Raw genomic sequence first — 16,559 nt, 5'->3', positions numbered from 1 at the left:
TTTGATATGTTTATATTATACTTATCATGCGAATTTTATTACATTTAATGATTGCTCCAATACGCATGTTTTAATGTGCATTGAATGTATGGTGATGTGAATGATGTGCAGGTGTAAAATGTGACATTTCCTTACATGAGGGACTCTGTACATGTAAATGTGTTCTATTTTTCATTGTTTATCTAATTAAAATGATTTCAAACAATTATCTTGATTTTCTTTCCTGTCTGATGTACACAACAGGACAGAGATGATTGGTAGAAATTAATACGGGTATACAGGTGTCAAATTTCACTGTTGATGACAAGACAGCATACGCACCACATTGTTCATCCGCCATTGTTGATATTTAACAAGGGATACAACCCCTGAAATTAGAAAAAATGCAGTCTAAATAAAAGTTACATTTCTCTAAAGGTCTCGTACAAGGAATTAAGTTGCTATATAGCTTCAATTCACTTAATCGATTAACTTATATATACTCTCAGCATATTATTTATGAAAAAGAAATCATTGTTGAGTGCTTCAAGAAAAAGTTGGGATCAGAAAACTAACGCCTTACGTGGCTTTTAAGAGAGATAGTAAACATACCAACCCCCAAATACATGTGGGTTTTACATGTTGACAAACAGATCGACTCAGCACCACCCAGGAAGTTGCATCATGCATATCTAAAAAATAGTTCCATTTATTCCTTTTAAGGTTGCTCACTACACCTTAAAGGGGCATGGTCACGATTTTGGTCAAAAATTAGTTTTCCGATTTGAATGTTTTCAATGCTTCAGTAAGGTATTTTTAATAGGCAATCAAAATTTGAGTGTAATTCGTTGAGTTATAAGCGAGTTACAAAGCTTACAATTCTTTGCAATGTAAACAAAGCGTTTGTTTACATTTTGAATGTTGAAGTGAAAACTCTAGTTTGAAACCTAAAATGATTGTAGTAAATGTTAGGATCTGTTTATTTATGCTTAAAATGAATAAGAAGATGGAAAAATCAGCTTGTAACACAACTTTTACTGGTTAATTGAACTTATGTAAACAAAAACAGGGCACGAGCCTTGTTTACATGGCAAATAATTGTGAGCCCTGTATCTTGCTTATAACTTTACTACTGACTCTCAAATTTTATTTGGTCATTGGAAATGCATTCCTAAAGCATTGTAAAAACAATCAAAACAGAAAAAAAGAATTTGACCAAAATCGTGACCATGCCCCTTTAAAATATTTCCTCAAATCAGCAAAAAAATTACTTGATTGTGATAGATATCATAATGGTTAAGAAGTATTTTAAGTCAAATAGACAAAAAAACTGGCAATTTTGGATGAAAAATTACATTTTCAAAAATTTAATTCAGTAAACATTTACAAAAGCCCCAGGCGAATTCGAACTCATGATCTGCTGTTCAGAAGCCCAATACTTTAACCACTGAGCTATGACGATATACAACCCAAATGAATGATATACTGGTATAAAGTGTAACAAAACATTTAAATTCCAATCTTGTGACGTAGTGTCTTAAAAAGTACAAGTTTAGGTGAGCGAGGTACGTACTTCATTCAATTCCGCTCACTGTAGGCCTAAAAAAAGGTGCCAAATATAGAAGAAAGAAAAGAAATTGTCTCTATATATATGAAACTACAAATGACTAAGTTAAGTTTGATTGGCTATTTCCTTGCGCAAGACCTTTAAGCAGTCATTGGGATACGCATGCTCCCTGTGCCATAGTCACATTCAATCAAATAATAGTGCATCAATGTTAAAAATGCTGCACCCTCCTGGCGCGTATCATAACCATACTAATAAAGTACTTGGTACATAGGTTTTAACTTTGAGCTAGATTGGAATATCTTTCGCTACAATGCTTTAACAATCACTGTTATTTTACGTTTAAAAAAATAGTAGTCAAACGTCGTACAGCAAAAAGTATTCATGACTTCATTTTCTTTAGTATTTTATCAAATAACGGTAGTTAAGCGTTTTTTGATTGGTTAATACCATAAATTTGACATTTAGTATGCAGAAGTTAAAATGTAAGCAGCTCCCAGCATGCCACCGAAAAACAAACTTTTCTGCAATTATAGACATGAAATTCATATAAATCAGATGAAAATGAATCAACAACATGATTAAGCAGAACATGCGGCTGAAAGAGAGAATGGAGATGCTAACAGTATATGCAAAATGTGAAGTTCCTGCTATGCTCACCCAAACAGTCACTCCATTAAGCATATTTGACTGTGAAATCAGTTAATTCATTGACAAGGACTCTATAACTGCATTTTATTTTCTCCTGACCATCTGTCTCCTGGTCATCTGCAAGAAATATGGTTTCTGTGACATTACATTTGGATCAACCTTATACAGTATAATTCATATAACATAGAATAAAAATTACCTTTTTTTATGATGCAAAAAAAAAAAAAAATAAATATTATATATGATTTGGTCAAATAATCTGCCCCCAATTTTAACCTATTTTGAAACAGTGCATGTATCTTATAAAAATCATATAGTCATAAAACATCATACAGAGGATACCTATCACTTTAATCTTGATATTATTCATCATTGCTCAATAGCTGTTTATCTAAGACGTCATCTAAATGAGCCAATTCCTGCAATTTTGTAAACAAATGAAAATATTGTAATTTTTTCTTTATATGTACATGTAGAGTGTGCTAAAGTCAATTTTTACATTTGTTTTCGTTCATGTAGTTATCAGTGATGATTCTGTAAATTGTTTAAAATAACTGAAATAGGCTAGGGGTAGAGGAGCAAAATTTAGGCTTTAGTAAACCCAAAATAGTTTTCGTCTTCAACAACTCACGATAAACAATGCTATTTCCAAGCGTTTTAAACACTCTTGTCTACAACTTTAACATCATGGCATGGTTAGATAAACCGCGCCATGTTGAAAATTCTCGATCACCCTTACGTTTGCGTTTACCTTAATTGGATATAAAAGCAAACGTCTGGCTGATGCAGACAAAATCAAGGACAAAACAACTTAATTTTTTTCGAAACAGACACAAACGGAAATGATCAAAATAAAAGGAAGAACTGGAATATCGGAAATACTTGTAAATATCGGATTCTTTGATTCAAATTAGCAGAATTCAACTAAATATCAGAAAAAGAATCATCACTGAGTTATACACATCATACATGCTCCAAACACTAATTTATCAAAATAAGACAATCTTCATGACATCATTTCTACACTATGACATCACTGCAGTGATAACCTTTTACATACTTACTTTCAATATGATTTCAACTATTTTTCACCTTATTTAAAAAGATCTTCATAGAACTTTAATTTTAGGGGCATGAAAGGCATAATACCACTTATAGTCCTTTTCTAGATACTCAGAACAGTTGATACATATAGAATCTCTCATATGATTTTCTATGGTATCTGATTTTTATCGAACTCTTGTGTTTTCTATCCCCAAGTCTTGGTAAGAGATTCTTTTTATCACATGCTTTACCATTCTCTTGGTTAACCCCAATCTTTTCTATAAAAATTACAATTGTGAGCTGCTCAACATATCATTACAAGAAGTTTACAACTTTACACACAGAAAAAGTCCTCTAAAGATTAACAAACAAACATTTTATTTTCGAACATATTTTTATCAATTCATGAAAAAATAAAACAGCATTAAATGCTTCACATTTACAACTCTACATTTTTCAAATGAAATCTTTTTTTTTACTGTTTTATTTTATGCCAATCAACTGCCTAAATCTACCTATAAATGTTTAACTATGACTTCACATTGTGAAAGAATACACAGTGTAACATAAAAAAATTATTACATGAGTGATATTTATTGTATATTCAGTGAAACATGTGATAAATCAAAGTTTATTTTCTATAGAGTTTTCAAGATGTTATTTTCAATGTAGTCTTTGAGGAAGTTTTTGATAATGACATGTGGTGATAATGAACAGTGTTCAAAATCAAAAGTAAAAGTACAATACAGGAGCATAACTAAAAGAATTAGAGGTAGGATCAGGTGCCAAGGAGGAGTGAGCATCCTCTGCTGACTGGTCACACCCACCGTGTGCTCTTTGTCGTAATTGGTAAAAATGGAAAAAAGCCGCAGACAATAAGGTGATTAATTATGGTCTAACAATAAGTATGAAAAACGTCAGTCAGCATGCAACCCAGTAGACCATTGTATTTGCTGACATGGTCATTGTATTGACCATAGAACTTACGAAAAGATGACTTCAATCGAGACTGTTGGTAGTCCTGTTTCATCAATTTTTGGGCAGTAGCTTGCCTCACCTTAGAAACTGTTCATAAGTAGAGCATGTCTTTGGTTATTAAAAACAAAAAATATTGATGTGGAGCGCTGATCTCTGTAACGACCACAAAATGTCATTTCAAATTTAGTCTTTGGAATTCAATTTTCAATTTAAAAAAAAAATGGTTATAGATCTATGTAAACATTGTTCTTTGTGTTAGTATTTTAAACAAAGCCTAAGGATTCCATTATCACATGAATTATCCTCACGAAAGACTCCAAGATGAACTTGTTGCACACAAGAAATATATCCAGCATGAAATATTCTGGTTGACGAGTCCAAAATGATTTTTTTTGAAGATTTTTCTGCAGAAAGACTCCAAATATAATAATATAATTTTGCCCAGCATGCACATAAATTATACAAAGCTTCATTAATTTCAGCACCAAGACTTGAATTTTTTATCTTCTGCATGAAGACTCCATAATAAATATAAATTCTTTTAAATGGAGACTCCGCTATGAATTCTTCTGCATCAATACCCCAGACCAAAACATTATTTTCTACTGCATCAAGATTCCATAAAGAATTTTTCTCCATCAGAGTTGAGAATGGATTTTTCTGCATGGCAATTCTAACACATGAATTATGCAGCACAACTATAATTTCCGTCATGTTTTTCAGGATTTAAACACACATTATTTTTCATGAGGACTCCAATACGAATTCTACAACTTGAAAATTCAAACATGAATTCTTCAGCAAGATGCTTAATACTTTTGCTTGAGGACCCCACAATGAGTTCTTCTACCATGAAGACTCCAATATGAAATCTTCTAAATAGAGATTCCAATATGAAATCTTCTAAATAAAGATTTCAATATGAAATCTTCGAAATAAAGACTCCAATATGAAATCTTCTCAATAAAGATATCTTCGAAATAAAGACTCCAATATGAATTCTTCTAAATATAGACTCCAATATGAAATCTTCTAAATAAAGACTCCAATATGAAATCTTCTAAATAAAGATTCCAATATGAAATCTTCTAAATTAAGATTCCAATATGAAATCCTTTAAATAAAGACTTTAATATGAAATCTTCTAAATAAAGATTCCAACATGAAATCTTCTAAATGAAGACTCCAATATGAAATCTTCTATTTGAAAACTCCTATATAAGTTCTTCTGCAGAAAGCTAATAATTATAAAACTTGCTCCTCAGGTTGATGACTCCAATATGAATTCTTCAACATGAGGCTATAGAGGCTAATGTTCATCACTCCTGACTTTGAATGGAAATCAAGAATTTCTTCATTATTTTCTTTTTACTTTAAGTTTCCAGAATGAATTCTTCTGTTCTTCGGCTTAAAAATTCCAGTATCAATTCCACATTTAATGCTTAAAGACCTGCTATTTGAACAGTCCTATCAAATTCCAACATGAATCCTTCTGCTTCATGACTCCAATATGCTACAAATTAAAGAACAATGGGTGCATGAATATCACAACACAACAATAAAACTTTGTAAAAATGCAATGGATGCTAGGATGAATAAACAACACAACTTGCACTAATGTAGATAAGAATATTGAAATACAATAATCTAATATAAAAATTAGACTTCAAATGTGGCCTCACTCTATGATTTATAATAGACAAATTTGAATCTATAATAATTTTATAATTCATTATATCTGTATAACGAGTTTGACGTAATAATACGAATAACGAATTCACTATATACATGTTTCCTTTCACCAGACTACAGTTTTTGCTAGTTGAGGCCTGGAATGAAAATACATTATTTTGATACCTTTCATAATCAGATTGTAAATTGAAGAAATTATGTGAAAATATAATCATTTAAACTATCATGTGAAATGCGAGTGCAAACTTTTTAAACTGTTTTTAAACTGTAAAGAAATTCGTTATAAAAGTGTTAAAGAGACAGTACAGCTGAAGACACATGTGTGAGTAACTTCAGATTTACCCATTGTATCGTTAAGAAATACGACATAACATTGATTGTGACAGTTGAAGTACATAAAAATTCCTTTTACATACCTAATTATGAGCTTCCGTAAATTTAAGGGTCATACAAACCAAAATAATCTTATATTGTTTATTTGTACCACGTGGATTTTGATTGACAGTAATTGACACATGCTGAAAACTACAATATCTTTGCCCGCCTATAGTCATAATGGTATACGAGGTAAAAGGGACTCTCTAAATGGAACACATCATCACTTTCTTGATAATTTATTAATGGTTTACCAATTTCAATTCATTTTAAAACAAGATGTAATTATAATTGGGTCAATTATAAAGTCTCCCAAGCGAACAAGGCATCATTGGGAGTAGGGATGACCCACATGGGTCAAACTTTACAGACAAAAAGATTAAGAACTTGATTACTTTTATTTCTGAAGTTTCATGATCTTCCCCAGGGGTTCTTTACTATAAATCAGGTGAACCAACATGACCCAAGGAACAAGAATATATATGGTTTAGGGGTGGGGATCTTAATCGTTTTTAAGTTATTTGTGCACTTCATGTTTGAAGGGGGTCAAAACCACCCCAAGGGCCCATGACCTACATACTGTTTGATGCCTCCTAACACAAGGAACAAGAATATATATGGTTTAGGGGTGGGTATCTTAACCATTTTCAAGTTATTTGAGCACTTTCTGTTTCAGGGGGGTCAGGACAACCCCCGGGGCCCATGACCTACATAGCATTTGATGCTTCTTAACACAAGGAACAAGAATATATGTGGTTTAGGGGTGGGGATCTTGACCGTTTTTAGGATATTTGGGCACTTCCAGTTTGAGGGGGGGTCAGGACAACCCCCAGGGCCCATGACCTACATACCATTTGATGCCCCTTAACACAAGGAACAAGAATATATATGGTTTAGGGGTGGGGATCTTAACCATTTTCAAGTTATTTGAGCACTTTCTGTTTCAGGGGGGTCAGGACAACCCCCGGGGCCCATGACCTACATAGCATTTGATGCTTCTTAACACAAGGAACAAGAATATATATGGTTTAGGGGTCAGGATTCTAACAGTTTCTGAGATATATGGTCATTTCCAATTCCTGGAGGGTGGGGATGACCCCAGGGGTCAGATCTAATAAACCACATATATTGCCTGTAACAGTCAATATATGATTCTGAAAACCCTATATTATTATCTTTGTCCGTTTTCAAGTTATAACCATTTACAATAGAGTCTATAATTTTTCCCATAAGGTTCAATGTTAGACCCCACACCCTTTTGACCCCCCAGGAAAGTGGTTGGCCAACCCCAAATGAAAAAAATCAAACCAGGGTACACAACTTGATATGCAGTCCTATCGTATCCTAGAGTTTTGTACAATTTTGTTCAGCCATCTTTGAGAAACGTGTCGGACAAGTTCAGAGTGGGAAAGAAGAAGAAAAAGAAGAAGAACTCGACACGATCTCGTTGCGAGCAATGAGGAGGTCTTCCGTCTGATTTTAAGAAGGTGATATCACATCATCGACTTAGATTTTCGACAAGAAAACATGATCTGTAAAAAGGAGTGGAGTACTAATGCTTTTCTGCATCGCTTTTTTTTAGGGTCTCTTACGCTGCTTTTTTAAATACTAGTATTTCTTTCAATTGAGATAGACACAATTTAGGTTTTTACTTCTGGCTCCTAAAACACCTAGTTAGGTAACGCATGAGTAAATCATGATATTGGAGAAGAAGTTGAAAATGTGAAAATGTTACAGACGGACGGACAGACGGACGGACGGACGGACGACGGACAACGGGTGATCAGAAAAGCTCACTTGAACCTTCGGTTCAGGTGAGCTAAAAACCAATAAAAATAATAGTGAAAAAGAAACAAAGCAATAACAAGAAGGTCTTCCGTTGGAAACGGAAGACCTTAAAAAAATAAGATATACTAAATCATTTATCTCAGGGCTCAAAATAGCCTTTTGGACTAAGTCGCCAAATGGTAACCTACTTTGAATTTAACTCGCCATTTTCAAATTCAGGTCGCTAGTAGTAAAAATTAATGCAGCATTAAGATATCTGAATATTTTCTCTCTGACATTAAATATACTGCAGAAAATAATAAAAGAAGTGTATTGTTGAAAAAGTTTTTATTTGTTTCACATCTAGCAAAAAAAAAATAATAATTTCCATCCATCCAGTCATATCGGTCCAAATGACACATCACACTCATTATTAAAATATTTTTTACACTTAAGTTCTCTTTTTCATTGATTCTTGGGAGACAAGTCTACTAAATCTCAAAAATTGTACATTCCGTTTTGAGTGGATATGTAAAAGGAATATCGATCTTGTACAAAGTTCTTTCACACTGGCGTAACAAAATAAGTTTACCTTCGCGTTATGTAAAATTCTCACAAACATTACTAAACATATTTGTCTTGTGCAGTTTGGCATATAAAACTTCCACTGGACGAAGTCTTTTCTTTGTATTTATTAATATAGGACCAAAAAATGTCATGTTGTTTAAATAGTCCGCCATTTTGTTTATATTTTGAAAGATTTTTGAACCGGTGTAGAATTTTTATAAACGAACCGGGCGGATATTTTTGGTCGCCAAATGGCCAATGGTTTTTAATTTATGTCGCAAAACCTGAATTTAAGTCGCAACTTTGAGCCCTGTATCACACATCACACAAAATATGTATGTTTTAATGGCATATCAGTATAGTTGACCCCGCTTGATATATATTAGTTATTTTGTCAGGAAAAATAATTGTATTAAGCGATCTATTATAATAACCGACCATGGCTATTGCTAAAATTAATTAATACTAACTGGAAAAATTACATGATTCACCAATAGACTTGGATTAGCTGACATGTTTTCATTTTGTTTTTTCTCCTCTACTTCCAGTTTTGACTAAATATAACAAGGCATACATGGGACATTTCGTTTTTTAAATAACTTCTTTAAATATAATAATCAAATAACCCACAAGAATTGTGCAAAACCTTTCTTTATTAAGCACATTCTTTTTATTACATAAACTTTTAAAAAGAACTGCAGTAATCAAACATGACACTTGGCAGGTACCCAAGCCACATGTGGTAATGTGTGACTAATTCTGTGAAACTCAATTGAAAGATTATAGAAGTGGGGTGCACTTAAACAAACTGTCTTATTTACTGAACAATAATTATTAACAGGTTTTACACAAACCGGTGTTTTTATTGAAAAGCATTTCATTAGATATCACTATAACTCTTTTTCTATAAATATATTTTGAAAATGAAACCCAGATGATTTTTTTTTTGCTGTGAGCTAATATACATGTACCATTTACAGATAATGATAATCGATATTTTGTAAAATTCAATTGGATTTCAGATTTTATGTTTTACAAATAACTTTATTTGAGTTTCAAACTCTTTCTTTCATTTTTACCTTGATCTGTTTCCTCCTAATGTTCACATTCTTATTTATAACTTCATTTATTTAATTATTTTAATTTCCTTCCCACTCTTTCATTATCAACTTTCCTCTTATTCTCTCTACTGAAAACCCTGTTTCAATCATGGTAAAAAGTGTACTATTCAATGTACATAAAAAAACGTAAGAAGACAACACTCGCCATCTTGTATTTACAGGAAGCCCTTGGTTCACGCTATATTTTAAACAAGTATTCCAATTTCTCTAAGTGTTTTCTCACGAGATCTAGGTTGGAAAATGATCCAAAGACTTTTTCCTATTGTCTGACTACATCTGTTAGCCGCATTATAAACGCACCGTGTCAATCTGTACTGAATACTTGCCAAACTTATCAAAACATTGGAAGTTTACATTTAAGTGACATAAATTCTATATAAGGAATAAGGAATCATTCTTTGAGTATTATGAGGTGATAATTTTGGTCGGGGCATGATCAAATCCAATAAAGCCCGAAAGGCTTTATGATAGATTTGATCACGCCCCGACCGAAATTATCAGCTCATAATTTTCAAACAATGATTCTTTATTACTTATATTTATATTATTTAAAACCGTCGTACGATTAAATGTTTAAATATGAATAAGCAAACCCCGCTGGCGCCTCAATTTGGCTTTATGAGTTATATAGTACAAAATCGATACGTAGTGTTATCACAGGCATAGACACTGCGGAGAATGTAAATATATAAAATTACTGAGATGTTCCCTGAATGTATGATCAGTCTAGAAAGAAGCAAAAATCTGCTGTGCTATTAATACTCTCAATTAGCTATGACATATAAGCAACTGACCAAATGCTTCATTAAGAGTGTCGGGTTCTAATAAGTTTAAGACATGTCTGGATGTTAGGATGCTGTCACTTTTTGCACTTTTTATTAGAGAACATGCACCAAATTATTAAAGTATAGAGCTTAGCTGAATAAGAAAATATCTCCAAATGCATCCTTATCATTACCACTAACTAAGTAACAAAGTTATCAATAATAAAAACAAACTATCTAAAGACATTGGTTTTAAGGTGGCTCACTACACCTTGAAATATTTTTCTCAAATCAGCAGAAAAATACTTGATTATGATAGATACCATAATAGATAAGAAGTCAAATAGGTAAAAAAATGTGCAACTTTGGATGAAAAATAGCATTTTCGAAAATTTAATTCAGTAAACATGAACAAAAGCCCCAGGCGGATTCGAACTCATGATCTCCGGTTCAGAAGCCCAATACTTTAACCACTGAGCCAGGACAATATACCACCCAATCGAACGAGTTAAACAGTTTAACAAAACATTTAAATCGCCATCTTGTGACGTAGTGTCGTGAAAAGTATATGTTTAGGTGTAGTGAAGTACCTTAAGATTTTGATTTTAATGAGACAAAAGAAGTACATGACACACCCTTTTTAAAAAAAATATATAATTTCCATGATAAAGTTAAATGTCATGATAATAAAATGTGCATAAATCATTTTGAAAAATATTTAATTTTTTTGGTAATATATTGAAACAAGTAATATATAGAAATAAGGTGAACATTGGCAAAACCTTTGATTTCAAGCAATTATTACGGGATATAGTAAGGTGTTCTGAGTGTCGATTCAATACAAATTCACTTACTGAAGTTGGTAAATCAAAATTTTCCGGAGAGCTATTGTAATACAGCTTTACAGCCACTTGTGAACATGTACTGTTTACCATAAAGCAACTACTTAATTTTGTAAAATTACAGTTAATACAGTGTATGTTTTACACTTGCATTTGCACAACAAAATTATTTTGATATTTAACAAGGGCACCGCAAAGCGGAGCATCCCCTCATGACATGACTTGTTGTAGGGGGAAATGCATTATTTAGGAAAATACATGTAAATTTTTCAGATCAAAATTTATCAGATCAATATAAATAAGACAGAAGTATTTCTAAAACCGATTTTAAATTAATACTTTCTATTTTATCCTAATCCCCAAGCTTTGTGGTGTATAAATTGGGGGAAGGGGGGTACCTGTACGTGTTTTCAGTGTGGTTGTACAGTTTTCCTCAAAACATGAACACATATACTTTAAAGTTAATTAAGTGACATTCATTTTTATATAAGCATACATAAACGATCCGTATACATGTATATTATGAAACGTAGCTGAAGATCTAGCGATCTGTTGCCTGCTCTGATGGACAATTCTTGTTGCTTGTGGTATGTCAACCCATAGTAGTAGATATGCAGTTATTGATATAAAATAATCTTTGCATGATAAATGTGCGTTATCTGTCAAAGTATCCTCCTATTGTAAGTAATACTGGAAAATTTGTCCGAAAGTCGACTGCTTGTTTCGATGTCAATCAGAAGACTTTAATTTCTTGCCCGCTTCAACTTTTACCTAAGGGCAATCTTCTAATCCTCCAATACTACAAAAGGTTTGCTATTTTTTTTTACCTTTACTAGATTAAAATCCAATAAAATATCAAGTTGTTCATTTGAACTGCACATGGCACGGTAGCGATTTACTTGAAGTCGTACATAAAATTACCGGAAATGTCTATTGTCAAGTCGTACATAAAATTAATGTTTTAACTTTGCTTTTTTATGATAATTCAAAAAATATTGCATCAATTGACTTGGAAATCAATAAGGTTTGTCCTTTCACCATGCCAAAGAAGTGTACAAGGTTTAATGACTATTCATTGGAGGGTTTCCTTGGAATTTTGCTAAAGAGCTGACAATGGACAAATTCACACACACATGCAATATACATACATACACACACACACGCACAGCAGCAATGCTATATCCCCATCAACAAGTTGCGCGAGGGGATAAAAAGTATGTATATAGCTACATACAGTTTTATAATTAATTCAGAGAAAACAAAAATTCTCCCTCAAAATTCTTAGAATTCAGAAGCAATGGCAGTCTCCAAAACCCATGTCTTTCAAAAAATATATTCACATTCACCCCTATAGGAAACTTCTTGATCCGTCTCATTTCTAGAAAAGAGTACGCATTAACTTAAATTCCAGTTTAAATTACATGTCAAATTATTTTAGAGAAATAAGTTATTAGGGATTTCTTTTTTAACCCTAATCATATAATACCATGAGAGTTAAATAACAGAAATTAGCGCATTTGTCACATTCATCGGAATGATTTTTACATAAATACACTCTTCCTTTTTTGGTCCAGTTTCAATCATACCCGAATAATTTTTCTGTAAATAACATTTTTAATCTAAATTAATAGTGTCGTTCATTAAAAGCTTAATACAACAGTTTGACTGAATATTGTGGTTTTATTTTTGTCCATTTCGGCAATTACAGCATGCCTTTTCACCGCAGCAAGGCACTTTGCCATATAAAGTCATGTCTAAATTCAACAAACTTGAAGACTTTACATTTGTCAATTTATATCATGTCAGATGTGCTATTTCCTACCATGAAGATACAAATACAGAAACTACAGATTAAAAGTGTGCAAAGTTGAAAGTTAAATCAACTAATCAAAACAATAAAGTTCCAAAATGTGAATATGAAGGAACAGCATCAAATCCTACAGTGTTTATGCCCGAGTAACACACATTCATCCTCAGGCTCACGCACCAACACCATTGCACATTCGATTTAAAAGTTTACGAAATACCCTCCATACTATTAGTGTTTGCAAAAAACAGATGGAATAACGGTAAAATGAAGGATCTTACAACAGGGGTAGATATATATTAATCATACAAAGCTGAGCAGTTAAAACAGGGCATTAAATTACTATTCTACTGAATTTATTCAAACAAGAGATGTTTGTAAAACACTTATGCCCCCCTCTCTTGGAAAAATCTGTGAAGAAAATGAATGGAAAACTGCAAATAATTGTAACATCTGCAAAGAAAATTAACAGAAAATGCAAATAATTGAAAGTCCAAGGTGCATAACTCCTGTCAAAAATTGGTCCATTGTACCCAAAAGCAAATTTGACCTAGATATTATCATGATAAACCAATATACCAATTTCAATTCAATATGTGCATCTGCTGCGTAGAAAATGAATGTAAACTGCAAATAATCAGAATTTTTCTACGTCCATGAGGCATAACTCTATCGAAAATTGCTTCATCGTACCTAACATCAAACTTATCACGATAAACCTGTATCAGGGTTTGACACTAAGGCATGCCCGACCGCATGAGTCTAGTAAAAGATAGGTCCGGTCGGGGTAAAATGTCAGTGTGCTAGCCCGACTGGTCGTGTAAAAAAAAAATGAATTTGCACTTGATTTAAAATATAATAAAATCCTAACAGGCATACATTCTACAAACTACTGTAACTTAGGTAAAACCCAAGGACTAACTCAATTAACCCTATAAGCGGCAATAGAATAATAAATTATTTAATTCTAAAGACGTCTTCACAAACTCAGTTTATGCCTCTTGTGATTAATTAATCAAGTCTGTCTTATCTAAAGGGGTTATAAATACGGGTGATGCAAACACATTCTGTACAAAATGATGCTCATTACTTTAAGGCTGGTGTTGATATAACAGTAAAGAACTATATATGAAAAGAGTTAAATTTGGCCCCCATTATTCGCCATTTTTTAATGTGAAGGAAATGAATGGAAACTAATGAATGGACCGACAAACCAACCAACAGCAGCAAAGCAATATGCCATCCTTTCTAAGAAGGGGGCATAAATAAATATCTTAACTTATGAAACATATTTATTTCAAACTAAAGAACAAAAAAATAATCATAACAGTTTTACCTTATTTTGTTCTCTCCTTTTTTTCACAATTAAATAATGGTCCATATTTTTTAAAAAACTCTTCTCTAAATCTTCTTCTGTTGTTTATAACCTTTATTCTGATCATGGATTTCCTCTTAGCAACTTCTTCTTCCTTCAGAAAGTCTGGGTATTGTTCAATAAACCTCTTGACCTTATCCTTTACTGTAGAAAAAAACCCAGAACAAGATGTGTTTGATGTACAAATATGCCCCTAAAAGTAAACACTTAAAATGATGTGACTTTGTAATGGGTCTTTACAAAGAGCTTATCTTTATCCTACAACTAAAACAGTGGATAGCCCTATTGCATACATGGATGGGCAGTTTCCCTAAATAAAACAAGAGGCCCATGGGCCACATTGCTCACCTGAGCAACAATAGACATTATAAAACCTGCTTTACAAAGTAATACACCATAAAAAATATGAATAATGTAGTCTAACAGATCCTGTATTTGAAAAAATCAATTTTTCCCCTGGATATTCATTTTATCATTGATCCCTTTTTGTCAAAGTAAAGTCATTTCACATATTGAGCATTACAGCTCTCAAGACGATCTAAATCAAATGGGATATAAACCTACATCAAACTTGTGAAGCCCAAGAATTGTTCAGAGGAAATTAAGCTTCATGAAATCATAATATAAAATATCTGGACAATGCTGTATGATAAATGTATATCTATTTACATAGAAATTCATTTTCCCCATGGAAATCTTTATGTTCATTATCAAATCACTTTTCTAACTAGCTGCATGTCTGTAGCTTCTGGTCTGAAAAAATTCGGAAAGGAGTTTCAGATGGATGACCTGGGAGATACAGTGCCACCCATGGAAAAAAATGTGCATTTATTGCTCACAAAAACGTGCGCTAGTTTTGGACTGATTTACCTTATTTATATGTGAAGTCTGTGAAAACAATAAGTATCATTAAATTCTTCATGCAATTTACTACTGATATTGTATCTTATTTAAATGGTGGGTCACCAATATCATGTTTTATGAAAATCATAGTTGGCATGAATGTTCACTCGTGATATCCCAGCTATGATGCGAATACAAATAATAAACAAAATGGTAATTTAACAGCAAGTTGACACTTAATTTGTTCAAAATAAATCCCACAGTATACGTAAGGCATGCCTAAAGAACTAGTGTGCTAAAATTTCAGACATCTGCAACGAGAAAATGGCAACAAAAATTTGTTTGAAAATTCATCAAACAGATCATCATTTAAAAGGTAATTGGCATCAGATTTATTATTTAAAAAATAAATTCCACTATGTGGCATTCCCAAATAAGTAGCGTGTTAAAATTTCAGACATTTGTGATGAGTTGTTGCCGAGACACAAGTTTGAAATTTGAAGTCTTAAAATAAACAGTAATCATTTACAGGGAGTTGACACCAAATTAATTTTGTACAAAATTGAATCCCATCATATGGCATGCCAAAACAGATAGTGTGTTAAAATTTTAAGCATCTGCAATTAATAGCTTATGAGAATATTTTTTTATGGACACCCAGACAGACAAACAAGAATAAAATACTCTACCCTCCTCTTCTTTTACAGTAATGTACATTGTATTCGGTGTTGCCCATGAATCTAGAAAAATAAAATAAAAATCGTGGTAACAGATAGGGATCTTGGTATTATCTTACTATTCAATGCCCCTTTGTTTCCTTCTTCTTCTCTATTTTTTATTTCTTCAGCAAAATATCCACTTATAAGTGAATTTTCATCGTTTGTCCAGATGTGTCGTTTACCTGCCAGCAGAAATAGGAAAGATTAACAATATTTTCAGTGATATAAAGCATAATGTGCTTTATCAATCTTAGTCCTATCATTCCCATCTGATTTGACATACCGTAAAGTCTCATGTATAATATGCACCCCAAAAGTTGGTGTAAAACGCTGAAACAAGAGGCCCATGGGCCACATCACTCACCTGAACAACAATTCCTTGTAATATTCCATTTCATAGCATATGCTATTTCTATGTTAACTATGAAACCCTTTCTGGGGCCATAGTATTGGTCCGTGGTATATGGG

General features: G+C 32.6%; 1 protein-coding gene and 1 long non-coding RNA gene across 4 annotated transcripts in view; both read right to left on the bottom strand.

Moving 5' to 3' along the window:
• Positions 1-5,266, bottom strand: part of LOC128173515 (uncharacterized) — an 11,027-nt gene extending 5,761 nt beyond the window's left edge. Inside the window, exons 1-4 of one of the 3 annotated variants that reach the window (XR_008242514.1) lie at positions 4,229-5,266; positions 2,207-2,314; positions 596-671; positions 322-368 (exon numbers count right to left, since the gene is read on the bottom strand). This is a non-coding gene — a long non-coding RNA (uncharacterized LOC128173515). Of the gene's footprint in view, positions 1-321; positions 369-591; positions 672-2,206 lie in introns of all 3 variants that reach the window. The other 2 variants (XR_008242513.1, XR_008242512.1) reach the window with 2 other exon arrangements.
• A 117-nt stretch (positions 5,267-5,383) lies between these two features.
• LOC128174061 (uncharacterized) overlaps positions 5,384-16,559 on the bottom strand; it is a 31,249-nt gene continuing 20,073 nt past the window's right edge. The window contains exons 9-10 of the mRNA XM_052839698.1: positions 14,491-16,273; positions 5,384-5,732 (exon numbers count right to left, since the gene is read on the bottom strand). Coding sequence (XP_052695658.1) covers positions 16,113-16,273 — 161 coding nt within the window. The 3' untranslated portion in view covers positions 5,384-5,732; positions 14,491-16,112. The remainder of the gene's footprint in view (positions 5,733-14,490; positions 16,274-16,559) is intronic.

This window comes from Crassostrea angulata, chromosome 2, assembly GCF_025612915.1.
Source record: "Crassostrea angulata isolate pt1a10 chromosome 2, ASM2561291v2, whole genome shotgun sequence".
NCBI classification, from domain to species: domain Eukaryota; kingdom Metazoa; phylum Mollusca; class Bivalvia; order Ostreida; family Ostreidae; genus Magallana; species Magallana angulata.
This window is presented reverse-complemented; position numbering and strand designations above follow the sequence as displayed.